The 26,720-nt window shown below is 38.1% G+C and overlaps 1 protein-coding gene across 1 annotated transcript in view; it reads right to left on the bottom strand.

Annotated features, from left to right (window-relative positions):
* LOC140941138 (cilia- and flagella-associated protein 337-like) overlaps positions 1-26,710 on the bottom strand; it is a 27,966-nt gene extending 1,256 nt beyond the window's left edge. Inside the window, exons 1-24 of the mRNA XM_073390109.1 lie at positions 26,525-26,710; positions 25,699-25,880; positions 23,490-23,545; positions 18,668-18,953; positions 18,171-18,317; positions 15,744-15,803; positions 15,173-15,404; positions 14,978-15,024; positions 14,679-14,816; positions 14,345-14,536; positions 13,781-13,972; positions 12,628-12,891; positions 12,144-12,308; positions 11,375-11,524; positions 10,815-10,865; positions 10,301-10,434; positions 9,218-9,265; positions 8,959-9,104; positions 8,012-8,169; positions 5,965-6,177; positions 3,296-3,342; positions 3,034-3,201; positions 2,451-2,628; positions 371-523 (exon numbers count right to left, since the gene is read on the bottom strand). Of these exons, the coding sequence (XP_073246210.1) occupies positions 371-523; positions 2,451-2,628; positions 3,034-3,201; positions 3,296-3,342; positions 5,965-6,177; positions 8,012-8,169; positions 8,959-9,104; positions 9,218-9,265; positions 10,301-10,434; positions 10,815-10,865; positions 11,375-11,524; positions 12,144-12,308; positions 12,628-12,891; positions 13,781-13,972; positions 14,345-14,536; positions 14,679-14,816; positions 14,978-15,024; positions 15,173-15,404; positions 15,744-15,803; positions 18,171-18,317; positions 18,668-18,953; positions 23,490-23,545; positions 25,699-25,880; positions 26,525-26,537 (3,420 nt within the window). The 5' untranslated portion in view covers positions 26,538-26,710. The remainder of the gene's footprint in view (positions 1-370; positions 524-2,450; positions 2,629-3,033; positions 3,202-3,295; positions 3,343-5,964; positions 6,178-8,011; positions 8,170-8,958; positions 9,105-9,217; positions 9,266-10,300; positions 10,435-10,814; positions 10,866-11,374; positions 11,525-12,143; positions 12,309-12,627; positions 12,892-13,780; positions 13,973-14,344; positions 14,537-14,678; positions 14,817-14,977; positions 15,025-15,172; positions 15,405-15,743; positions 15,804-18,170; positions 18,318-18,667; positions 18,954-23,489; positions 23,546-25,698; positions 25,881-26,524) is intronic.
* Between the last annotated feature and the right edge of the window lie 10 nt (positions 26,711-26,720).

Genomic DNA, 26,720 nt, shown 5'->3' with positions numbered 1-26,720 from the left:
CCATTGCTTATGGTCGTGATACTTGTAGTGCATATACACACGACCTAAAGAACTGTCAGAAATCGACAGCGAGTGTTGATGTAAGTGTTGCTCCTTTCGTAGCGAACATGAGCGTGACAACCTCGTTCCCAAAGTTCTCTCACGAGGATGAGTGAGTGAATGCACAGCTCAGGAGCCCTTCTGCAACTACGAACTATGTCGTTTTCATATCGGGCAGTGAGTTCGGGACGGAGCGGAAGAGCCGATCTTTGTCAACGCAAAGTGAGCGAGTGACACATTTGCACATTGAATCCCATCACAAAAACATTGAATACCCTTCGGGTATCTACGGGTTAAAAAAGCGTTGACATATTTGTTCAGGGATTCTTACCGGTATGTGAAGCGCTTGAAAGGGAGAGCAAGTGCTTCCAAACCCTCCTCCACATGTTAATTTCGGATCCACGTTGCCAACGTGGTCCCTTCGTGTCTGCCTCGTCTCCATGCGGCGTCTGAAGTCTTTATTGTAATGATCTCCAAGAATAGACTGGGGAGAAAAAAGTCACTGTCAAGTGGTTTCTCCGGGGGCAAACAAGAGCAAAAAATTGCCATTGCACGAAATCGCGGTCGACTTTGTTTATTACAGACAACAGAAAATGCAGAACTTTTTCTTCTTAAAGACGATAATGGAAAATTATGGGTGATCATTTGAGCAAAATATCGTGATTTGTCGGTGGCGAGCAGATCAATAATTGCTCACTTGGTATGATTATGTCACTTGGTATTTCAGGATGTAAACAAGTGATATTATCATTCGATGCAAATTGTTCTTCCTTTTCATTGGCCGAGAGCGCATCACGTGACCTGCAAATAACTGCATACAAATAATGGTCTCCTCGTGTGCAATGTCGTCCAACTTTGTTCGGCTGCAAATAATATTCTGCTCATGCCTAAATGAAACCACGCTTTTCTCCCTTTTGCTATCGCTCTTGCGTGAAAATGGCAAAACGCCAGATACTCATTAAAAAACAAATTAGGTAACCGAATGATAAAATAATTATTAATAATAATAATCATCATCATCTTTATTGAGGAAACTTTTTCATAAAAGATACGGTTTTCAAAAAGGACCTCAAAACTAGATATATATTATAAAAACAAAAAAAAAAAGCTATAAAATTGCAAAGGGATTAAAAAGATACAAAAAATGCATAAAAAATTAAAAATAAGTATAAGTAAAAATTAAACGTAAGTAGCTATATTAAAAACTTAAAAACATTACGTTTAAAACTATTTACATTCCTTGAGTCTTTGATCGTCTGACTGAGGGAGTTAAAATCGGAAACGGAATGATATTGTGTTCTTTGCTTCCCCAATTTCTTTTGACACGTGGTAATCTAAAATTGCCTTTGTTACGTGTATTATGCCTATGAAGTACGTCTTGTCTAATCAAGTCCAACCTCGTCCAACCTTGCTCAACCTCGTCAAAGAATTGTTAACTGCTTTTATCCCACCGATCCTAAAGCGCCTGCAAAGATGGCGGGCATCGTGAATAAGGTCTATTATACAACTAAGTAATTTAATATGTCTTTAATCATAGTTATTGATTATTATCATACACTAAATTTTATTCTATTAAACAGTTACTAAGATCTTTTTCCTGATAATTATTGAACTCGGTTTTCGCAGAATATCGTGATTTGTCAGTGTCTCGCAGATCAATCGGCCTTTTCCGAGTTTCCCCGGGCTTCTGTATCAAAACGAGGTTAAGTGCTCAGCCTTTGATATGGAAATGAGTATTCATTCTCACGCAAATAGAACTCATTTTTACCAGAAAGGTTATGCACTTGGTCTCATTTTGAAAGTGAGGATTTTTGGAAGTCGGAAGTGGCCTATTATCTGCCGAAGCCTCGGCTTCGGCAAATAATTGATCTGCTCGCCACCGACAAATCACGATAGTTTGCTCAACCTCGTCAAAGAATTGTTAATTGCTTTTATCCCACCGATCCTAAAGCGCCTGCAAAGATGGCGGGCATCGTGAATAAGGTCTATTATACAACTAAGTAATTTAATATATGTCTTTAATCATAGTTATTGATTATTATCATACACTAAATTTTATTCTATTAAACAGTTACTAAGATCTTTTTCCTGATAATTATTTTAATTTTATACGGAAGATGTTACTTTGCCCGAAAATCATAACATCGAGTCTGTTTATAAACTCCAATTCATTCTATACCGCTAGCTACTCTAACTAAGAAATGCTTTATTTTTGTAAAAAAGACAAGCGCTTGACCAAAATGTTCATAAATCTCGTAGTCGTAACAAACATCTGAAACTTTTACGTTTCCGGTGTTCGTTCTGCCTGTTACAACGGACACTTCGAATAGGGGAATCGACGTCTCACACCTGTTCATAACTCGTTATGTTAACTGCTGATTTTTAATGATGATGTAAAAAAACTTTCTTACCCATGACTGAGGACTTTTCGAAGATCTTTCCAGTACCAAGCTTGTCATGGAGCGGTAATAGTCAGTCATTCTCCATGAATATGGATCTTCGGCTTCGCTTTCATCATCACCTACTTTTCCTACATCAATTGTGGGAAGGAAACTGACGCGTTCTGCAAGGGGGGGGGTCGTCGGTGTGCTAGAAGGGACAAAACGTAGGCAGAAAACATCAATGTGCGATTATTGTTTTCTGCATGAAACACGCAAGACCTATCTACAGGACAAAATCAGTTATGCAAGAAATACACAAATTTCATGTCAATTGCGTGGAAATCTTTATTTTGAAGGCGTCGTTGGATGTCCGAAAGAAGTAATTGTTAGCTGTAAATTGGCAAAAAATGTAGTCCTTGCTCTTTGATGTACTTCTAGTAGCACGAAACTAAATTTTGATCAAACCTGCGGCAGCAGCATACTTGCTTTTGTTTCCAAGATATTGAAATATAAAGATCACCAAAGATCTCATGGTATTTATATTTGAAGACAGTTTCTGAAATGGCTCAAATAGAAATTGAGAAATGAAACAAGAATTAACAATCAATCTAACCTTCTACTTGGCGGCGGCGGTTCACGTGTTGATGGACTAGTGCTTAGCTGCTGCTGCTTTGGACTCAAAGCTGGAGCAGGGGAAGGTGGTTTAGAACTTGCATAACTTATATCAGTGTGAACGCGAGTTTTTTTCTTTCCTCTGTCCCTCTCCTCGTCCCAAGTCTTCCTGAAAAACACCAACAAACGGAAACAAAACAAATTTTAAAACGAAGGAGGAGGTACCGACAATAAAAGTGACATTCATTAATACAGTTCCTTACCCTGCATGTCTGTACGAGCTGGGATCGTTAATGTTCCACAGCCTCTTCTGTAAGACACAAAATAAAAAATACGTAAATAAACTAATATTAATCCTCGGCCAAGAACCAAGAAAAACATAGGCAAGTTAAACGTGCATGAGCTATTTTGAATGCTTCAGTGTAACTATAATACTTCGGTGTAACCTTACCAAGAGTGATGAATCTACCTTTTTCATCCTAAATGTAGATTTGGTTTTTGTGCGAAATTGGGTATTGCGCTACATAAATAAAAACGCTAAAAGCTCAGCTGAGTCGATCCTCAACCTATAAATTCACTTTCCTCTGTCTTTCCCTGTTACATCTGGTGCAAGTTAAACAAATTGTTAAAGTAAAATAAATTTCTACTCACCAAACGTTGATTAGAAGGAAAACTCTAAGGTTTCCTCGGAGTTTCTTAAGCCAAAATGTGACTCATCGAATACTGAATAGTTACGAAATACTAGGATTTTTATCATTGTGGTAGATGGTTGCATCATCATAATTCACGAGGTTTTCACGTGCGATTCTACTCAGTGAAACAGTCTTTAACTCCGACAACTTATTTCTTCTTAAAAGACAAGAGCCTTTTTTAAGGCATTAGTTACAAAACGAAACAGGTCTTCATACGTTCAAGTTACTATTTATCATTGTGAAAAGCCAATCTGCATGAGATGTACAGTCACACAGCTGGCACGTGAAAGTGTTGGACTTTGCCCCCTTTCGTGGTTCGTACGGAATTCGAGTTGTCACGGAGTAATCTAGTAAACAGAATTATTATTCATTCAAAATATATCCCCGATTCTGATTGGCTAAAAGCAAACGTTTAATTCACCATAACCAGTTACTGATGACCAAATTTGGAAGAATTTTGACTTTAACGAAGAAATTACGTCAAAAATGCAGCGTTTTCGCACGTTAAGGCACCGTTAACCGAGAAGACCTGGGGACGAGGTTGAGTTATCCGCCTCGGCCTAGGGCCTCGACGGATAACACCCTCCTCGATCTCCATAATTCTTCATAAGATACTCAGCCTTATTCATTAACTGTTAATTATAAAAATAACTCTTGCACACAATTTGCACGTGAAGATGTTGTTCTTTGGCCCTTTTACAATTCGTACGTAACAAAAAGGCAAAGTGTTTACTACAAAATTTTCTCAAACGATTTTAAGAAATCACCTCGGCTTCATTACAACATCTGCAATTAAATTATGTTTCATGCAACGTCAAGGTTGATAACCTAACATTTATTAACATTTGTGAGACAGTCTTTAACTCCGACAACTTATTTCTTCATGTTTTAAAAGCTATTGCTTTTTAAAAGACAAGAGCCTTTTTTAGGGCGTTGGTTACTAAACGAAACAGGTCTTCATGCGTTTAAGTTACTATTATTATTGTGAAAAGCCAATCTGCATGAGATGTACAGTCACACAGCTGGCACGTGAAAGTGTTGGACTTTGCCCCCTTTCGTGGTTCGTACGTGAGGGAATTCGAGTTATCACGGAGTAATCTAGTAAACAGAATTATAAAAATAACTCATGCACACAATTTGCATGTGAAGATGTTGGTCTTTGGCCCTTTTACAATTCGTACGTAAAAAAAAGGCAAATTGTTTTACTACAAAATTTTCGCAAACGATTTTAAGAAATCACCTCGGCTTTATTACAACATCTGCAATTAAATTATGTTTCATGCAACGTCAAGGTTGATAGCCTAATATTTATTAACTTCCAAGAAAATTATCAAACGGCCGAAATATATTTCTTCTTGTATCATGTTACTCCACTCAATACAACAGTATCTAATTATTGTGTCAACTAGCTTCTTCCAATTTTATTCCCTAACGCTACTGTTTCTACTTAAGTTACGCATTTTACTAAATAAAATACTTTTCAGGAACTATAATACTTAGTATGCAGGAAGGATGTACCATGTTGTTCACTTATTATTTTTTTTTCTGTTTTGCCAGAACGAAAAAGGTCTGTTGAACTTTGTAAGCGAGAGAATAATATTTTTAAAGCTTGTTTACAGGATTAACAATACTCGGTACAGCTTTCACAGAAATAAGCTGCCTTTTTAAACTTCTAAAACCACATTTTATAGGGCGCGTACTCTCGAATTAAAGTCTATATCTAAATATCAATTATTGCTTCATTGGAAGAGCTTTGAAAATGTTTGATCTTTTATACTCTACCCAGTTGTAGCAGGTGAAACAGAACTCATACTGACGTGCGTTGTACCGATAGCCGAATTAGGTCAGAAATGCCTTGAAGCAGCATCCATACTAAAATATGAACCCTTAAACAGCTGCATCACTGTACACAGCGTTTGAATCATGAAGAGATTTAATGTAATTCTTCCAAACACGTGTAGCCGTAATAAAGGACGAAAAAATTGTGAAGAATCAAGATGGCGGTCTCAAAGTGCCCTCGTTCGACCTTTACCAATGCCGTGTTGAAATAGATGCCAAGATCCCATTGGTTCCTAAGCATCAACTCATAGTACCTTCAACCTTATTGGCTCTTGCAACAAACATCCCAACATACAAAGCCACAAAGCCACACAGATACATACGCTCACACCACTGACATATGAGCTATTTTTTCAAAATAGCTCAAAAAAGCATATCACATACGAACGTTAGGAGCTAACCTGGCCAAACATTCCAATGTACTGGCCATCCAGTGTCCAGAGCCTGGCCGTGCAGTCCTTAGAAGCAGATAATAATAAAGCACCTTGACTTTGCGACAGATATTCCACACTAACCACTGAGTCTTGGTGCCCATACCAGCTAGTGAGCTGTGGAGGTTTGCCTTCTGGGTTATCATCCGGGTTACCTGCAGCACGCTGAGTTGTTGACCACACCTAAACAACACACAGAAAATATCGAAGCTGCTCTAATGGCTCCCCCTTCATATATTATTAAGGTATATGTACAAATATTTAAAATAAAATACCGGTAACCATAATTCTTACCTAAATAGTACATTTATCAGTAAAATATTCAAGGAATAAAAAAACGATGGATTGAGTCGTATTATGCATCGAATGTAAGAAAACGTTCGAATGCGGCGTATTGAAAATTTTTTCTCAAAGCACAGTTCTTTTGAATCAATTATCTTATTAAACTGGTTAAATTAAAGCACTAATAATACATATTAGTATATAAACACTCAGTGATCTTGGTAATTCAAGCAATCTGATTGGTTCGCTATCTCGGACTATGACGTTTAATTAAGCAATAGACCACACTTTCTATGGGTTTACCGGCGTGACAACCCACGCGGGATGTTGGGAGAACACGAGAAAAGCTTGTAAATGACGAGCCGAAGGCGAGTGATTTACAAGCTTTCCGAGTGTTCTCCCACCATCCTAAGTGGGTTATCACGGCGGTAAACCCATAGAAAGAATGGTCTATTGCTTTTATAAATTAACCTGAAGTTTTCTGTGAGTTTACCGGCACAATACACCATAGGTTTTTAACCAATCAGAACGCGCGTACTATTTTAGTTATTTTATAACTATTCACCGCGTGAATATAAAGCAAAAGTAAATCGCTGTCGTGAACTGGGTGTTCTGCCACGTTTCAAAGTAAGAACTTTTTTAAAATACAAGAATATCCCAGAGTTGATGATTTTGAAGGTAAGAAAAGACGTCATGGTGTTTAAACAGCGTGATTTTATTGCGAAGTGATTTACTGTAGTTGACTTTCATACGCTCGAAGCAATGTTTTTATTGACCACTACAAAGGAAAAGGAGGCCGCTTTGTGACTGTTTTGTGAACTCTGGATTTCCTCGCAAAACCAATTTTGCCTGGAAATAGAAGTTAATTCATCGAGAAAAAAGGGAAAGCAAAGTTAACATGGCAAGGAACACGGCACTGTAGATAAACAACGCGCACCTCGATCGTAGCCGCTGTTGACAGCATTTGCAAAGAAGCGACAAAAAACTGTCTCATTCACGGTGAGTTGACAGAAGCAAATAAAGCTCTGTGTTTCTTCTCAGAAAGGGGAGTTATTTAAACTTTCAACGTTTTCTTTTCAATCATTGATGCTAAAGCTTACAAAAAAATTAAAACTATAATTTGCCATGTTTGAAAACACTGTAAAGATTCAACTGTTGTGCATCTGCTGTTTACGACTACATGTTCACGCATGAATTCACCCGTGAATCATACTAATCGTTTTCCTCATGGTTTCCTTTCTGATTCTGTTGACATCACTTCTTGTGTATATACTAAAACAATTATTCACCTCAGGCTCAGTTAATATTTAACAATCAATGAACGAGGCTGAGTATCTTATTAATAATTATGGGGATCGAGGAGAGTGTTATCCGTCGAGGCCGTAAGCCGAGGCGGATAACACCCTACTCGATCTCCATAATTATTCATATGATACGAAAGCCGAATTAAATAACCAAGACCACTGAAAATAATTATTTATTGATTGAGGCGAAGAAATGATTAATATACCTTCAGCTATGGAATTTTTGTCGGTCTTGAGATTGCCATCGACTTTGCATGGAAGACATAGATTGTTTTAATTTCTTGTCGTTAGGAAGCACTCTCTTCACAGCCCTCCAGAAACGATTAAGTCTTTCCTCTCTTACCATGCATAACCAAACAATTTCCAACCTTTAATATGGGATGGCTGAAACACTAATGTCGACATACCAGTCAAAAAAAGATTCAACTTACTTGAGCAATGATAGATTCCGCTCTTGAGATGCAATATGAACTGATGTCCCACACAGTTATGTGCCCACTTGAGTCTCCAGTAATCAATATCTCGTTAGAAGGATCTGTTGCTAAAGCAAGAACGTTGCTATCTTCATCAGTGGCGGCCGTGAATCTACCTGCAAAAAGCATCACAATACAGTGTATTTAGGCCCACTAAAAACAGCGTGCAACGACTTTTTAGTTTACTAATTTCTTTCCCGCAGTACCGTAAATTACGAACCCAGGAACTATTGACATTTAAAGTGCACAGTTTTCTTTTCATTTGAGCTAACATATCTGGCCCCAGTTGTTCACAATCTCTCTACAGTGAATAACACAATTAATTTCTCTTATATTCATCCGATTGATAGTTATACAGCTGTTTCAAAAAACGGGGCCACTTTGCGTATGTCCCAGAGAACAGTGTGAAACGTTATATGAGAGATTCCTAAACTCTGGACTGAAACTTTGAAGCCACAAATACGACGGCGAAGGGAACGACAGCGGCAAAAATCAAAATGTTTAGAATAGCAAAATAACAACTTTGCACGCTTTTAAAATATCTTTGACCATTGTTACGCGATTACGGCATGCTAATAAGCTGAAGAAGATTGCTCTGCAAAGACTGGGACAAGCGAAGGTGTCCTTCTGCTGAAACTTATTCACTTCTCTCTTTTTTTTAAAGATAACTATGGTTTGTATAAATGATGAATAAAAAATCAGTGGCTATTTTTTTCTCCCAAAACACGGATTTGAAACTACCCTCATTACCTTGGGGTCTCGGCTTAAGACTTTTTGGTTTTCTTCCGACAACGTTTTTTGAAATAACTGTATATCCTGTGAATAATTCTATCTTATGTTTGAACAACCGGGGCCAGAAGGATAAACGCTGACCACAACAGGTCACGTGTACAAGACCTACTTACCCATGGGTCTGTTCGGACCGTACAAACACCAGAACTCGAGCATTCCAGCCTCCGATGACACAAGAATAGCACTCTCTTGAGACTTCCACTGAGCCCTTGATGTAAGAAATAACAACTTGTCTACCGGTGAGCCATAGTTACTGCCTCTGTAGAAATTACATATGTTGAAGTAAGCTTACCAGCTTGTTGAGAAAGGAAAAAAAATGAAAATATGTGAAAGAAAATCACCAGTTACCAGTAAGAAAAAATGATATCTTACAGGTTTTTCCTGTTTTGTAGAAGTCCGAGCTTCTTTACCTTAGCTTTTCTGTCGAAAAAAAAAAAGAGGAAATTCGCTTACAACCTAACGAACAGCAAAACAAGTATCCATCAACAGATAAAAACTGAAAAATAGTTGGGCATTTTCTTTACCGTGCCAACGTAGAAGTCCGCACTAAGCTTTTAAAAGTTCCAGGGCAAACTGGTTTCGCAGATATGGGTATCATTACAGTTCGTTCCCACGGCCGAGGTGCAAATTCTTCGCAAAACCGCTACCCGAGCTCATTTCGTAGTCATAAACAAAGGTGTTCGACAGTTCTACTTGAGCTCTGATACAAGCTAGTTTATAACCCCAATACTTGTTTTTTGAATTAGAAGCAACGCACAACAGTAAAAGCCGACGAGGAAGCATTGCAATACATAAAAATGTGTGTAGCAGGAGTTTAAGCCGAAACTGCTGAACGATATTTCAAAAATGTCGAGGAACTAGTCATTTGACTTCAAAGCAAGGTTTGGAGCACTGGATTTAATGAGCTTCTAAAACTAAAGAGTACCTCTCAAAGAATAGCACGATTGGCAATCGGCTTCGTTTTAAGAATCAGCAAACATTAGAATTACTTGTCGCGAAAATTCGAATTGGTGGCTCGTCCTTACCCAGTGCAATTCGTTTTCGAAATTCCAAAACAATTTCACAGCTGATTTCGAAGGACTTTCCAGTTGCAGAGATCTGTTCCAACGATTTCTCTGAATTATTTATATGGCATATTGATCATATCAATAAAAACCGATACCAAAATTTCATAAAAAAATATAAGAAAAATTTTTTACCACGCATGAATTTCTATAATTTCGTAAAAAAAAAAAATGTTTACCACACCAGTAAAATCGGACTATTTCATATTAATGCTGAACGACATCTGTAGTTCTTTCCAAGGTTTCGTAGGCATCGGGTTAAAACAAACAAAAGTTATGACGAAAAGTTCATCATACATGTAGCTCAATGCGCCTTTATTAATAACGGAGCCACCTTAACAAAGAAAAAAGAAAATAAACGTCAAAATAAAAGCAGCTCATTTCCACTTACAACAAGCTGCCCGAGCCTTTCTTCAGCCTGCGAATCATTTTTTCCCGGTCCAAACTCCAAAGAATGATGTCGCCGTCAAAACTGGCCGTGGCAAGGTAGTTTGGTGGACAGAAAGCAGCCGTTAAAATGTCATCCTGTTGACAGAACAGCAAAAAAAAAAAACGCAAACAAGCCACACAAATAAGCGCGTTCTGTAATGAAAGGCTGAACCTTGTTTTTTACTTTAAAATACTTACTTGTATAACATGACACTGGTACGGGTAGATTTGAAGTACATTTTCCGACAAGTTAAGTGAACACCAATTCATTGACGAGAAGTTGATAAAATGTTTTTCAGCTGCAACTGAGTTTCCATCTTACAAATAATTATGTTGTGGGTAAAATCCCGCGTTCTCAGGTTAATCTAGTATTCAACCTACAGGGTAAGCTTATTGCTTGGGTTCTCCCGTTGTGACCAAGATTGAAAGCTCATATAACCTGGGAAGGATCTTCCCATCAAAATACACACTCTGACCTGATGTAACTGTCCGCCCTTCCAGTCAACATTGGGCCTGAGGCAGAAAGTCTAAAAACGCAAAGAAAGGCGGTTATAATACTGGACCTTCTTTACTAAACCTGAACACTGAGCTCACAAAACTAGCATCCTCAAAACAAATAACAAGCAGTTATCGGATGAGGTTTTTGTGATTTCCGCAATAATCAAGTAAGTATTATCAGCCGAGCCGAAGGCCGAGGCTGATTTTCAGGATATCACAAAAACCGAATCCAATAATTGTTTTAAGAAAATAACGACAAACACACCGTCGCACGAAGCGCAGTTTGACAATGCCAGGAAATCATGAGCTCAACCTACAGATTAGTCAGTTAACTTCTAGCGGATAACTGACTAATCTGTAGGTTGCGCTGATTTTCAAAACTCGCTGTAGGATCTTAGCAAGTGAGAAGACAAATAATGAGTACAATTACACGGGTTCAGTATGCAGTTTGGAGGCAGCGTGGCCGCCGAGTGGTAAGCACCGGTTGGATTCGTAATCTACCGGTTTTGAGTCTGACTTGAAAAAACGATGTGCTAACCTGGTTGTCGTCGTAGTAGACAAGAATCTTACGGTTCCATCCCACTGTTATAATCTTACTCTTGTCAGGGAGCGAAATAATTCCTGTTACCTCGTTTTCGTCAACAGGTTCAAGTTTGTTGAGCAAGTGACCATTGCTTGCATTCCAAACCTGCGCACAACATAAAACAACACACGAAACGTGAAAAGGAAATAAGAGAGCATCAGGTTCTTATTGTAACACATTAGTTTACAGGAAGACTCAGTTTTAGTGTGACTACTCACTGTTCCGGAGCTCCATACATATGCCGCGGCGTTATGAACCAAGCGTGAGCGGGTCAAGATGCCTGGATACTGGCCAAATCTTTCTTTGTGTTTTCATGGACCGAAATAAAGTCATCATGACTGAACAAGCTTGATCAATAAAGCTTTAGTTATATCGCCAAAGAGAGAACTTTTTCTGGCGACACCCACGCTAGCGATGCACCCATCTTGCCCGCTCGGCTGGCGGAACAAAACACAACTCGCGGATTCAGAAATATAATAAAGTTTAATACTTTGATCTCATGTGGATGTCCTAACAGTGAAGCCAGCAATCTAATAAAGTTTAGTACACTGATCTTATGTGAATGTCCTAACAGTGAAGCCAGCAATCTAATAAAGTTTAGTACGTTGATCTTACATGTATGTGAATGTCCTAACAGTGAAACCAGCAATCTAATAAAGTTTAGTACATTGATCTTAAGTGAATGTCCTAACAGTGAAGCCAATTGTAAGCGTTAGTGACTCACGTGAATATTGCCGGTCGTGTCTCCGGTCATGAGGCGGCGGCCTGTAGGGTCCATTGACATGCAAGAGATTTCCTCTGTCCCATGAGCCTCTGTGACATGCTGTGCCTGACGCCCCGTTTTCAAGTCCCAGAAGGTGACGACTGAGCCCTCGCATCCAGTGATCACCTGAAATGAGTACAAAACGGATTAATTACACTACATTTCAATACATAAAAGTATAACATAAAAGTAGCTAAGAGAAGAACATTCAGTCTCAAATTATACGTGGAATAGCCTTCCGTTCCTTATCATATAAATAAGAAACCTCAGTAGCACCAGCAGGGTTATCATGATTAGACGAATCGAACCGATGTCGTGCGCTCTCTATAACAGCTTGTCCAAAGAATTCAGATTACTTACAAGCAGCTGAGCCTGCAAGCAAGACGCGGTCTCAGAGATAGGTCACATTAAACCCCTCCTAGTGATCCCAAGAGGTAGTCGTTACCTGTTCCATGCTTGGGTTAAAAAGCGCCGCACACAAAGGTTTCCAGTGAGTTGTTTTGGTGCGGGTTTTATAATCAGCATTCATAGCTAAGATCTTGATCTCTGCTAAGCAGTCATTACTGCTAATAAACAGCGAGTTGATGATGGGCGACGTCAAAAGAAGAAATGGAAATGGCCCATGTTCTGGAATTCTGTGTCCAAATGGAAACCTTATTCCGATTGTCTGAAGACATACGTGTTCCTTGATATCCCACGCCTTCAAAACCTAGAGTGGTCAGAGCAAAAAAAAAAAAATGTTACCTCATCTCAGCAGCAACTTATTTCTAGCTCTTATTTAATCCTATGCTGACCGGCGTCCCCGGTGGTAACCTCTTTTTTAGGATCTATGTACTCATCCTCCACGACATGCCGGACGGGAGATTCCTAAAAGCAACTACTGGTTAAACCTGGGGACCCCACCCCAGCAGGAAACAATGTAAGGTAAGGTAAAGGCGCACACGAACCAAAGGCCCAAACGGCCAGAGCTTATACCGGTTTCCGTAGCATGAAGCACCTAGGAGTATTGCTACTCCCCCCTGGACGGGATGCTAGTCCATCGCATGGTTACCCCAGCCCATTTAAACACCTGGGTGAAGAGAGGCAAAGTGAAGTAGAGTTCCTTGTCTAAGGAAACAACGCGACGGGCGAGGTTTGAGCCCCGGACCTTCAGATCCGGAGTCCGGGGTTTTAACCACTCGGCCACACACGCCCCCTTAAACAATGTGGGGCAGGGATATTGATACTGTGCGGAATCTGCAAAGCCCAACTTCACGCACTGAAGAAGTTAAGCATTGACTAAAAGAAAAGTGTTGCTGTTAGCTCGAAAAATGTTGGCAAATTTTCCAGTTTTTATACATATGCACTGATGAGCATTTGCAACACTTGCGGCAAGTACACTTGTATATATTATGTTTACGTTGTAGGTACATTTAACATCCGTAATATCCATTAAAACAGACTTTCGTTTGTCACCAATGAATAATTGAGTATTTGTTTAACCTAACAACAGATAACATGTTTATGCTTATTGTAGCATGCTTTGTAACGTTTTTGTGAACGTTTAATTACTTGGATCGAGGAAATATTTCATGCCCCAATTATCAGGCTCTGCTTACCCCATCCTTATCGTAACTAAAGACTTGTTCCAGAGCTTCATGAATTGCCAGGTCAATAATAAAAGACTGATGCCCTTTCATGATGGCCACAGGTTTAGCAGTGACATAAGGATTCCATAGACGAACTGCATGGTCCACTCCTCCTGTGCATATAACATTTAGTTCGCGACTGTAATCAAAACACTCTACACCCTGTAAAACGAAAGTAAAATTCTTCTTTTGAGTGATTTGTAAATGCGAATGTTATTTTTTACTTTTTCATAAATCTACTGCAGCTGATTAATTTACTATGTCTGTTGTGATTGGTTTATATTTTACGACACTTACTAACAAGCCAGGGTAAAAACGCGGTCACTAGGGTTGGTAAAGCCTAGAGACTAAAAACCATCTGATGTTCGGCATTTTTAATCACCTCAAAGACATTTCTTGCTTATCTTAAAAATACGGATGGAAGCCTGGATGGACCGCCTATTAAGAAACTGTCGCACCAACTCCTCTAATGGTGAAACGAAACACAAAAATTTGGTTTTCTCAACTCAGGAATAGTTGTAGCCTGTTCTGTACCTTGGCTACTTTGAAAGTGTAAGTTTTCCTCTTCTTATCGTCTATATCCCTAACCACAAGAGAGTCTTTTCCGCTACCGCTACAAGAAATAATAAACTCCTTGACTGGAATGTACTTCACCCTTCTGACCCAATCAGAATGGACCTGGCCTAAACTCTGGTATGTCACAAACCGAGAATGTGAAGACAAGTCCTGAAAAAATAAAGGCAACAAAAACAAGTTTATTAGGAATAAAGGCACTTTCAGAAGTTAAATGTCCATAAAAGAATACTAAGACTAGCGATGGACGAACTGCCTTCAGGAGGGGAAACCAGTTTACTCAGTGCACACTGACCTGTAGATAAACCTGATGGCTTCCTGATGTTTTCTTGAATGGAGTCTCAAACAGTCCTTTGAGAGGAGTTGAAAATACAAAAAACATGACAACACCATTGTCCATTCCAAGAAAAAGCCACGATTTACCAGCAGGTAGCTAAAGATAAAGAGGGCAACTTAGTAACATTATCCTTTCTTTATCAAACACTGGATACACGATAAAACTTGAATGTCTTTCGGTTAAATAAACTTGTCTGCAGTTTACTGTATTATACGAAAAGGAATTCTCCAGTTACATAAGGGGCAGGCAGATCTCACCTTTTTGTTATAATAATAGTCAAGACAGAGGACCACATTGCCCAGAGCTGTAATGAAAATTAAAATTAAGTATCAAACTTAAGTCACTGGACCTGTGATCAATAAAAGAAAGACACTAAATTTCAAAGTGGAAAATTAAAAGAGTAACAAACAACACTGGCTTTTGCTGAGTAAATCTTCACTTGTTACACTCACCGCAAAGATGGAATTGTGATGTGTAAATTGGTGTAGACATATCATAGAAATAAATGTCTCTGTTTGTTGTAGACAAAGCCATTTTATGTACATTTGGCATGGCAACAGCATCAGTCACCCACATTTTTATATGGCGTTTATTGGTAGTTCGTTCAGCATCAGAGTTGCTGTGTTCCATTTCAATTTTCCTCTGAAGTTCCAGTTCAGTGCTCCAGACACCAATGATTCCCTCCTACACAATAATAAAACTTAAGATAAAGTACAAATAAAGAGTGGCCCAAAATTAAGCTGTGAACCAAACTAAATGACCACAAAATTCCAATACTTTAGATTAGAATACAAGTAATATAAATCACAATGGATAAAAGACGTAAAGGGATAAAGACATAATCACTGTCGTTGTTGTTATTGCTGAAAATGTGTTGCTCAGATACAATGTGACACGAGAAAACAAAAAGAGAAATACTTGCTGACATGCTTCCAGGAAGTGTAAAAGTCAGCAGTGGAGAGAATCATATGATTGCATGAACTTAGCAACTGAGTAGATTGTTGAGCTGAAGGGACCTTTTACCTTACTGACTGTAACATATCTCATCGGGTTAAAGTCAGTCAGAAGTTTAGTTGTTGTTTCCTGAAAAAGACAAAACTAATGCATTTACACTGGTTTCATAAAAAATTGTACTCTGGATAGTATGAAACTTATGATTATGCGCAGTGCAGTATATGTACCTATTGACTGACTGGGAGGGCTGGATGGGAAAATATTGTCAGGACATATGGACCGAGCATACATGCAAATGTACGGACTGAGCGCAGTAACAGCCAAATATTTTCCCTTCTGGCTCGACCGTACTCAGCTAGTCAATAAGCAATTTTATCATATGACCGTTGTGTTGGATGTATTGTAGAAACAGCACTATAGAAAACATTATTATTATTATCATTATTACTATTACTATTATCAACAAAAGAATATTTAGTCATTAACTTAGGGCGCTTTCGATTTGTCAGAACTGACCACCCAGACCATTCCCATCAAAATGAGAATTTCACTTTTAATCATAACCATTACAATTTCCACAAATTTGATTGGTGAATATTTAACTGCTTTATTTTTCACTAATCATTGTGTAGGGTTGATTTGGACAGTGTAATCGGACAGTTGGCTGTAATCGGACACCTGCATGCAGACAGACAGGTTAGCCAATTATATTAAGTGCACTCAGCTAAATCCACCAATCACAGGAGTTATCACAATAACCATAGCAACAACCACTTACCCTACAAAACTGGGGATTTTCCAAAATGGATGAATTTGCAACATTCAGACAGTGTCTCCGCCAGTGATATTTCCCTAATTTTGGACTTTTGGTATTCAAATGCTCTTTTACCAAAAAAAAAATGCATTTATTTTCTTAGAAATTTAAATGGTTATGATTAGTTGGTAACAGGACTTTGTGTTGTGCAACGGTCTGTAATCATAATTATGGTCATCCGATTTTGTTTATCACTCGTATGATTACAGACCGAATTCGACTCCACTCACCCCTATTAACATTATTAATCAAAAGTCTCCAGCCAGATCAGTCAAATCCTACATAGTATGCATGAAGGAGATGGTTTTTCAGCAAAAACCCTTTGGAAAAAACCGATTTCATTCCCTAACTGACTGGTCTGGCAATTGTCCAGCCGCCGCCAGTTTTGACCAATGGAAAGCGTTAATAACTATTATTATTCATTCAAAATATTTTCCCGATTCTGATTGGCTAAAAGCACACGTTTAATTCACCATAACCAGTTACTGATGACCAAATTTGGAGGAATTTTGTGTTTAACGAGGAAATGACGTCAAAAATGCAGCGTTTTCAAAGGTTAAGGCACCGTTAACCGAGAAGACCTGGGGACGAGGTTGAGTTGTTTTAATTGTGAACTTGAAAAATAGCGGACATTTCACTCGTTTCAAGAGTAAGATCTAGGCGAAAAATAGCTGAAAACATGGCAAGAACAGCAAGAAGACAACTCGAAGGGCAACATTTGCTATTTGGAGAATATTTGCGGAGCTGCACAAACCTACCTACCTAACTAGCTGCACTATCGAAGATGAACTTAACATTGATGGATCGATGGAGGTAAGCATGTTTTAGCCATGTTTTTAAACTAGGAATTATTTTGAATGAATAATAAAACAATTATTGAATTCGGCTTTCGTATCATATGAAGAATTATGGAGATCTCGGAGGGTCTTATCCGCCTCGGCCTACGGCCTCGACGGATAACACCCTCCTCAATCTCCATAATTCTTCATAAGATACTCAGCCTCATTCATTATTGTTAAGTTGTGGCTTTTGTTAAGAGCCAACGAAAGAAAAAGAGTTTGCCTACATCACCAGTTTTAGTTCCAATGTTTATAAAACCATTTCAGCTGCTGAGGCAAGAACTTCCACTACAAGCACTCCTCGTTCATATATTTCTGCCATGCTCTTTCCCTTAAAATTGCTTTTATTCTTCTGCTTAGACATTTTTGAACATTAAACTTGTTGAGTTTCAAACCGCGAAAGGGAAATAACATTTATAGGTTAGCGTGAACTTGAAATAGCGAGTTGTAGTTGGTACAAGTAGAGTATCGTGGCAGAGAACTATGTCAGAACTTTGAAGGTTTGTTTACAACAAAGGTCATCAAAAGCCACGTGAAACTACACCTTACATTACACTTTTCACAGCACGATCGAGAATTTTTCTGCCTGCTGCAATACTTCGCGTTGCATTAAGCTGGCCACCTCGCAAGCTGACCGCCTTTGCTCGGCTTGCTCGTTGGCAATAAGAATGTAATTCTTGTCAAGAACTTTACAAAATATCAGGCTTACTTTTAGCTTTACTGACTGACGTTACTGTGTACTGTTACTTAATAAACCGTTTACTAAACCAAACATTTAATTCTTATATGATATATGAAGTGAAATACAGTTGAAAGACAAGCAATGTTCATTTCGGACTATACCTTGTTATGATCTATCCTTACAATGTTCGGCTTAGGAACAAAAGTATTGCCAGAAACTTTACTGGCCTGGTCATTCTCTTCAAACTGCAACATGAGATAAGTACAGAATTCATCCCAGTCTACCAAACCATCAGATGCAATATCTACCTGCAAAATACAGGAATAATAACAACTTAATAAGTAACATAAGAAATCAGTCAATAGGGTTTACTCTAAGTACATGTACAAAAGACAAAGATTGTTTACATCTATTGAGCTGACAACAGTTAAGGTGCCAGAACCTCTACATATATGAGTGGTGTACAAGGTTCAGGGAGATTATTCAATGTTACAAGGACTGCCGAAAAAAGACATACAGCCAGAAAGGACAAATAGAAAAAAATCTATTATTGACAGGGGAATTGCAATACAAAATGATGGCTTTCAAAAGCAATTTCTGGTTCAATGAAAGACCACCAACAAATAAAGTGTCTTTGATTGAGTACACAATAAATTACCTTTTTGAATAATGTTTCTATTTCCTTATCAAACACTGCCACCTTGTGATCATCCCAAGTTTCTATGGCTAATAAATCAGCCAGCATTTCATGAAATTCCTCAAGTGTCATGAGACCTGCAGAATGAAACCTGGACTGGTCCCTGAAAACTGATCCCCTGCGTGACAGCCATGCCTTAAGTGCTGCTTTATCTGGGATATGTGTCATAAACTTGAACATGAGACTTTCAAGATGATGAATGTCCAATTCCTCTTCCAAACGAAGGGGCTCCAAAGCTTTCCCATTGCTAAAAATAATTATAGAGTGTACACAGTATCAATGACTTAATCACTTAATTGATAAATAACATAAAATTGTCAGGTGCCCATACTATAATATTTGTAGGTAAAATCCACAATCTATTCTTAGGCTAAATATTCAACATTCAAACTAATACTATACCATTCAAAAGTAAGTTATTTACTCCCCTTCCACAAGGTGTGAATTGTGGCACGCAAAAAAAACACACAAAAACAGGACTTCGATAAAATTTTTTCTTACATCCATTATTTCCCACATACCATCTGTCCACCTTTAAATTTTTAAGAAGTTTTTCCAGTAATGATTATTATTTCGTAAATTGAGCTCAACCTTAGTGTAAGAACTTGTTTAAATCACAAGTGAAATAAAAAAAAGAAAACAAAGAAGTCAACACAAAACAAAAAAAAAGTTTCAAAGTTCTTACACCGAGGCCAGGCAAACCCATAAAATGTACCCCAAAAGTTAATGAAACCCATGCATGAGGTCATCTTAAGATTTGAGTACTCAGTCACAATAAATCAGGGCTTCTGATATTTCACACGGTTGCGGAGCCGTGAAATTCAGGTGAATCTGCGAAATCCTGCGAAATTCACAAAAACACACAAAATACCGCGAAATTCCCCAGAAATCTTATCAAATACATGTCTGTACAGCAATTTTGAAACTCAGCTGGTCTCAGCTACTGGGGGTATTACAGTTTACTTGCTGTAAAATCGCAAATTTATGTCAAAACTTCGTCACTGAAACATGCAAACTACCAGGTATAGAATATGTTGCGAAAAACTGGGCACTAGCCATGATGTTAAAGGCTTTGACATTGTTTCATTTCTGGAGCGAATTGTTTTTGAAAGAGCAAATGATGACCTCTGTTAGAAAGACATTAAAAACGCTGGTCTGATCAGCGCAAAACCTATCGATTTCTAGCGAAATTTGCCCTGAAAATAACCACAAAATCCGCTGTTTTTTTACCGATTGCTTCCAGCCAAGTTTACCCCGAAAATTCCCGCGAAATTGGCTGATTTTTCCGCGATTTTGTCCCTAAAAATCCAACGAAATTTGACTTTTTTTCCGCGACCTATCAGACGCTCTGATAAATGCACTATAAATACAGTGTAGAGCTGGCAACATTCATTTGTTGTGAAGTATATATGAAATAATTCATTTTTGAACTGCGGTTTTAGATGAAAGTGAAGAATGATCATAGCAGTAAATTTTCCAATTTAAGCAATTGGAAAGAAGAAGCCTGAAAAAAAATCAGGGCTTCAACGGGATTCGAACCCGTGACCTCCCCGTTACCGGTGCGTTGCTCAACTGAGCTATGAAGCCACACATTGGGAGCAAGGTCAATTTATTTATATTATATTATATTATTTATATTATTGTGTCTGCATAAACATAGATTATTTGTCATGACACATGCTAAAAGTATTATTATTAGCTTGACCACAAAAGTCATAAGTTAGCATAATTCATTGCTAGTTGTAGTAAAGCTGCGATATAAAACACTAAAAAGCCAGGTCTCATTAAATTTTGAATAATAACAATAATATTATCAAATTAACAGCATTAGAGAATTATCAATGGGCACTGGATATTATGGATTTCATAGGCCTTGCTCCTTTTTTATTTATAATGTAGATATATTGTATAAAATAAATGATGGATATGCTTGGCTACAGTGAAATTTAGGTGATTATATGTATATGTAGTTATACAACCTATTAAAATTATCTCTGTAAGCTCAGAATTGATTCGAAACATGTTATTCTTACACTCAGCTTGGTGAAAATTTTTAAACGGAAGTGGGGTTTTGCATGATCCCTTACCTTGTCCCCATGACTGCTAAGAGTTTCAAAAACTTTTCTTTTGTTTATACAAGTAATCCCAAATTTTGAACTCTTAAACATCCAAATTTAAGCCTCGCTTTGGTGACCTTGGTTTTCACAGCAGTGAAATTTTTGTTGAGAGAAAAACTATTCTTCCTGACTGGTTTCATCACAATAATTATCCAATTCTGCAAATCCAATAAGCTTTTTTAGCCTGATTTAGAATTAGTGTAGTCATGGTAGTGAAAATGACAAACCACACCGCAAAGTTCACACTTCATTGATTATGACAATGAATTAGACTAATTTGAATTGGTAATGAGATTGCTCCAAATCTGAAGAGAAAAGTGACAACAAAAGATACAATACAAAGCATAGAAAGCAAGCAGTACTGAGAAAAAAGACAATAGACGAAGTAAAAGGGGTTCAATTTCATTTAACACAAAAGCAGTTGACCAATGCTTCAGGCAATATAAGGGAAATAGATTGTTTACTTGAAATGAGGTTGAAAAGAACATTTGAACTATTACATAGCTCATCCCATTAGAAATAGCAACAGTTGTTCAAAAGCCAAACCACATCAGCCTTCAAATGTTTAAATAATCTTGAATACACATTAAATAGAGTGATAAGGACTTTAAAGACAGTGATTGCTAATCATGTAATTTAAGTTTAAAATTATTGTAGAACTGCTTTTTTAATATCGGCTAAACAATAAAGACAAAAGAATAGTGTGATATGACTCATCTTTCATAGCTTTTTTTAAAATTAATTTTCTTAAATAAAATTAATGTCTTCCAGTCCGCATGTTGCTATTACACCTTGATTTTGATAAAATTTGTGCACTAAATGCTAGTTTGAGAAGCCTACTACATTATTTCTCTTGAACAGTCTAGATAAAACGTCTTATACATGGGCAATGCACTGACTTCCTATTCAGGGGCGGATCCAGGATTTTTTTTAGGAGGGGGTGCACTCGTCTCTTGCTCTACTTCAATACCAATAAACCACATAGTTTTTTTTCTCTCTTTTTTTTTTTTTGCAGAATACCAGTTGTATTAGAAAACCGCAGGTCATCTCGGGGGGGGGGGGGGGGGGGGTGCGCACCCCCTGCACCCTTCCCCTAGATCCGCCCCTGCTATTGCACCCATCCCCATTAATGCAGAACTGCCACCTTTGAAAATTGTTTATCTACACTGTAACAGACAACAAATAAATAACAAAAAAATTCAAACGACAGAAGCTAAAAAAAAGGAACTTTCTGATAATTTCACAAAATTTAATAATGGTAAGAACAATAGTTGTTTGGGCATTTTAATTTATCTTATTACATTATTGAATTATAGTGCAAAGACAAACAACTCATGCAAACAGTGATCAAGTGAATTTATAATAGAAAAAAGGGATCTTATGTAATTTGTGCACCCCTTGGTGGAGTATTGGTCGACACTATCGGCCGATGTGTCAGCCAACTCTCAGTTAACGGAGAGTTGGCCAACATCTCGACCAACAGATCAGCTGATAGTGTTGGTGGTATGTTGGCCAATAGTCAGCTGACTTATCTATCGATTGCCTACCGACATTTGACCAATACTTCACCGATACTTAGTCGACGGTATATTTTTGTCTACTCAAATTTTTGTTGTTACTTGTCCACGCAGCAATTTTTAAGGGGCTTTGGTGGCTTTCACCAGCCTAATGTGAGAGTATCAAGTGTGTGTGCGATTTTTTTTGGAAAAAATTGGGGCCATTATGGCATTGCCTTTGAGAGGTATTCAACGACAATCTAACATTACAACATGTGTAGAACAACAGCAGAAATCCAACAAGTTGACGTGGCAAGGGATGGCACAAACAACAGAAAGGAAACTATTTTCAAACCCCTGAACCACAATATCTTGCACGTAACACTGAAACCCAACTCCCCAGTTTATATTTTCAAAGACATATTATATTATATTATATGACAGTCGACTGATATGACACTGATAGTCAACCGATGTTCCACAGACAGTCTACTGATATTCCACCGACAATTGACACTCCCTGTATTGGCTGAGGGTTGACCGGTATACTTGCCATGTATCGGCCAACATGTCGACTTGCAGTTGAGTGTAGGCCAATACACTAGCTGCCATATCGGTGAAGTGTTAGACCAACATATGGATTGACACGTTGACCGACAGTCAACCGATATGGCGATCGAGAGTCGACGGACATATGAGCCGATAGAGTCAACCGATACTTGATCGAGGGGTGCACAAATTACACAAGATATAAGCAATAGTTCTGGGATGGGATATCAGCTGCCTGCTTACCACTAGCTCAAATGCTCTGGAGCTAAGTCTAATAATAACGTTTGCTTAGACACATTATTATTAGTAAGCTGTGAATGTTACACAGCTACAAAGTTCTTTAATTTGCTTCTATTTTCATTTTGCTTCTGAGAGAAGCCGGCCCAGGTCATGCTTGTGCCAAACCTAAGGTACAGCTGCCCTGCATATACACCCAGAAAAATAAAACAAATCATGACTGTTTTCCAAGGGTGTAGTTGGAATAACAACCTCTTTCATCTACGAGTTTTCTGCTTATTGCAATATGGTTATAATTTAAGGTTGTGTAAATAAATCTACGAAGTCTCTGTCCAAAATATCTGTATGTGGCCTGAAGAGGAAATAAAATGCTCAAGAACTTACCCTTGAAGAGTTGCAACATCTGAGAGGGTAGAATTATTACTTAATGCAGCAGATTTCTAAGATTAAACAAAAACATTTACAATAATTATTGTTAACAACCAGTAAAAAAAGGAAACGTTTTCACTGGAGGCCATGCAAGAGCAGTCATCCCAGAGGTCAATACAAATTTTTTTGTATATTTTGGTTTTTGTACATTTGCTTGAAAACAAACCGGTTCAGTTCAAAATTGAAAGAAAAGTAGTTATGAGTCTTGTCCTCCTGATGCCTACATAATGCAAACCCAACATGTACTGTACATCATCCTCTTGACACAAAAACACCTTCTTTAGAATTATTATCTTGATCATCATAAATGAACAGAAATTTTCCACACAAAAAACTTCCATCATCTTTATCTGTTCTGTTCTAGATTTATTGGATTTGTTATCAGCTTATTAAGATTGTTTTTTCTGCCTTGTGTACCCATTAATGTAATGCCTGCAGGGTAGTGGCTGCAACATATAACTATAACTATAACTATAACTATAACTGTATATTGTAATTTTGAATTATTTCAATGTTTACATGTACGTACCAGCTACCAGCTACCAGACTCCAAATGAAAATATTTTCTTGTCTTGTCCACTCACGCGGACTATTTTTCCTAAGAGTTTATTTACTCAAATATGGATTAAAAAACTGAGAAATCATGCCACACGGTGAAGCCTGCGAAAACAGTCACCTCTTCTGGTTCTGCACTGCAAGGAACGTTTCGCAGGCTACACGTGGTGTGTCAAATCAAAATGGGAAATGTCAAGCAAGACACATGGCATGTGTCTAACCTTATCAAGAACTCCAAGCAAATTTTTTGTACATGCATCTCTACACTTTCCTGCTCCATGCCTTGTTAAATAAGAGGACGTGTGGTTAGAAGGACATCCGACTTCTTAGTTATTTTGTACATGTATATTTTAAACCATGAACCAATCTAATTCTAGATAGTTATTCTAAAAAAACATGTTTGCAAATTTTGATATCTTTTTTTCGATTTTGGATAACAGTATTTTTTCCACGGGTAATGCAAATGTTTATCCTAACTTACATACTTGTCAAAAATCTGAGACACAGTTTAGACGTGTCAAGAAGTGAATGCGATCTTACTGCGCTTTTCACAAACATGCAAACTCTAAAGTTCAGAAGCCGCCTTCACAATTGCGTTTTTCGCTGCTGTGGATCATAATTACGATCACAAGCAACGATACTTGAAACACAGAAACACACAAAACGGATCAAAATCCACAAATCACAAATCACAAACCTTGACCTTTTGAACCCGTTAAAGTAAAGTTTTGTTTCCTAAGAGGTCCGTTAAGATGATTGACAGCAGCGAAAAACGCAATCGTCAGTTGGCTTTTGAACTTCAGAATTCGCATGTTTGTGAAAAGCGCAGTAATTGTCTTGCCTCAGAATAAGTTTTACTTTACTTTTCATGAGTTCCTCAAGTTATCTTGCGCAGAAAAAACATCGCTAAAGTATCACTATGCTTGTTGTATATTTTTCCTTTCTGGACTTTCTTTTTTTAATGGTTTGCACTTTTTATTTTTGACGGCGTGACATTGCAAAGAGAGAATTTTCACGTGATGTGAGGGTACCTTTTCTTTTGTTGCCCGCTATTAAATCAAAAAGTCAATTTCACGAAATCTTTACTTAGAAACAGTTAACCCGTCACCCGCCATCCGTCCCCCGCCACCCGTGGAAAAGTCCTGCCGCCCACCCAATCATTTCAGACAAAACATAATATCAACATAATATTTAGTCCTCTGTTCAACACGATATTCCGTCCTTTGTTCAGAAATGATAATGGCTTCTATTCAAGCAGGTAACATGACTGACCCGCATACCGCCCTGGCTACGATCACTTCGATATCGACGGCCGGTCAATAAACGTACTTTATCAACATCAACCCTTAAATATTTACCCTCACGTTATTTGTTAAGGTTGGTTAAGGATCAAAGCAAATACGATAGCTTTTTGCAACTTTCAAATAAAAATATGCAGGGAGATTTGCATTTGAGTGCAAGATCTAACACATCTAAAGCACGGTTGAATCACGAATAATAGCTAGAAAATAATAAGGACTTAAATAATATTATCAACGGACCGGAAACGACAATTAAGCATAGCTCGGGGATCAAACAAACAAATAATGATGTAACTATTCGCACATACCTTTGCCTGAATTCGAGACCAAACCACTGGGGCAAGCATTCGCACTGTTGTGTCAAACCGAAGACGGGAATGGGTCGATTCAGATCTCAACGAAGACGACGCCGATTGGCCCCGAGAACTTCCCGATTGGTTCTCGGTTCCTGGTACCTGAAGGAGGGACATGGTCGTTTCCAAGTCGTTTCCTGGGTAATAGACGAAAAATTCTTACAATAAATGTGTTCTTCTGTAAATGTAGACTTAATTTCGTCTAAAGCTAGCTTTTTAGCAGAAATGTTTTCCTGAAAAGTCGAACAGACCGGAGGTATCGGTCATCTCATTACTTGCTGGGTATGGACTTGAGTTCCGCATTGTAGATTTATTTGTTTAAGGGATTGAAGACAGTTCATTTATTAAACGAGCGATTCGAAGATATTTAACTCGGGTGATACTGTATACTGGGGCAAGTTGTCGGGGGCGAATTGTCTGGGAGGCGAATTGTCTGACGCCAGACTTGTACATGTATGCTATTTCATATTAAATCATTGGATAGCCCGGGTTTATATCATAAACACAGCAGTACTGACGTGCTATAGAAGGTTTCATTGCAAAGCAATTTCTGTTTCTCTGAGAGTTTGATCCATCTTGATACGCTGTCAGCTTGTTTCAAGATTGGCAAAGAAAGCACTGAAAACAGCTGTTTATCCACTGTAATACTAGGGGGTAATACACCGTCAATTTGGCAATTTGCTAAACAGCTCTCACTCAATAAAATAAAAAGACATACCTGAGCTATTAAAAAAAAGCGTATTAAAAAGTGTTTTGAACTGAATGAAAGTGTCGGCCCTACCGCTTGAAGTCATGCTTGTTTCTCTATCTTCCTGAAGAAGTGTCTGATAGGGTTCTGTACTTTTTCTCCATGCCTGTAGTAATATCCCGGTGTACCGCTAAAAACTGAGTTGTCTTTGGATTTTCGGATTGAGAGTGCAGTATAAATCCGCAACGAGTCAAATCACATTGGCAATTACACAAAGCTTTTAGAACGG

The sequence above is a fragment of the Porites lutea genome, chromosome 6 (assembly GCF_958299795.1).
Source record: "Porites lutea chromosome 6, jaPorLute2.1, whole genome shotgun sequence".
Classification (NCBI taxonomy): domain Eukaryota; kingdom Metazoa; phylum Cnidaria; class Anthozoa; order Scleractinia; family Poritidae; genus Porites; species Porites lutea.
This window is presented reverse-complemented; position numbering and strand designations above follow the sequence as displayed.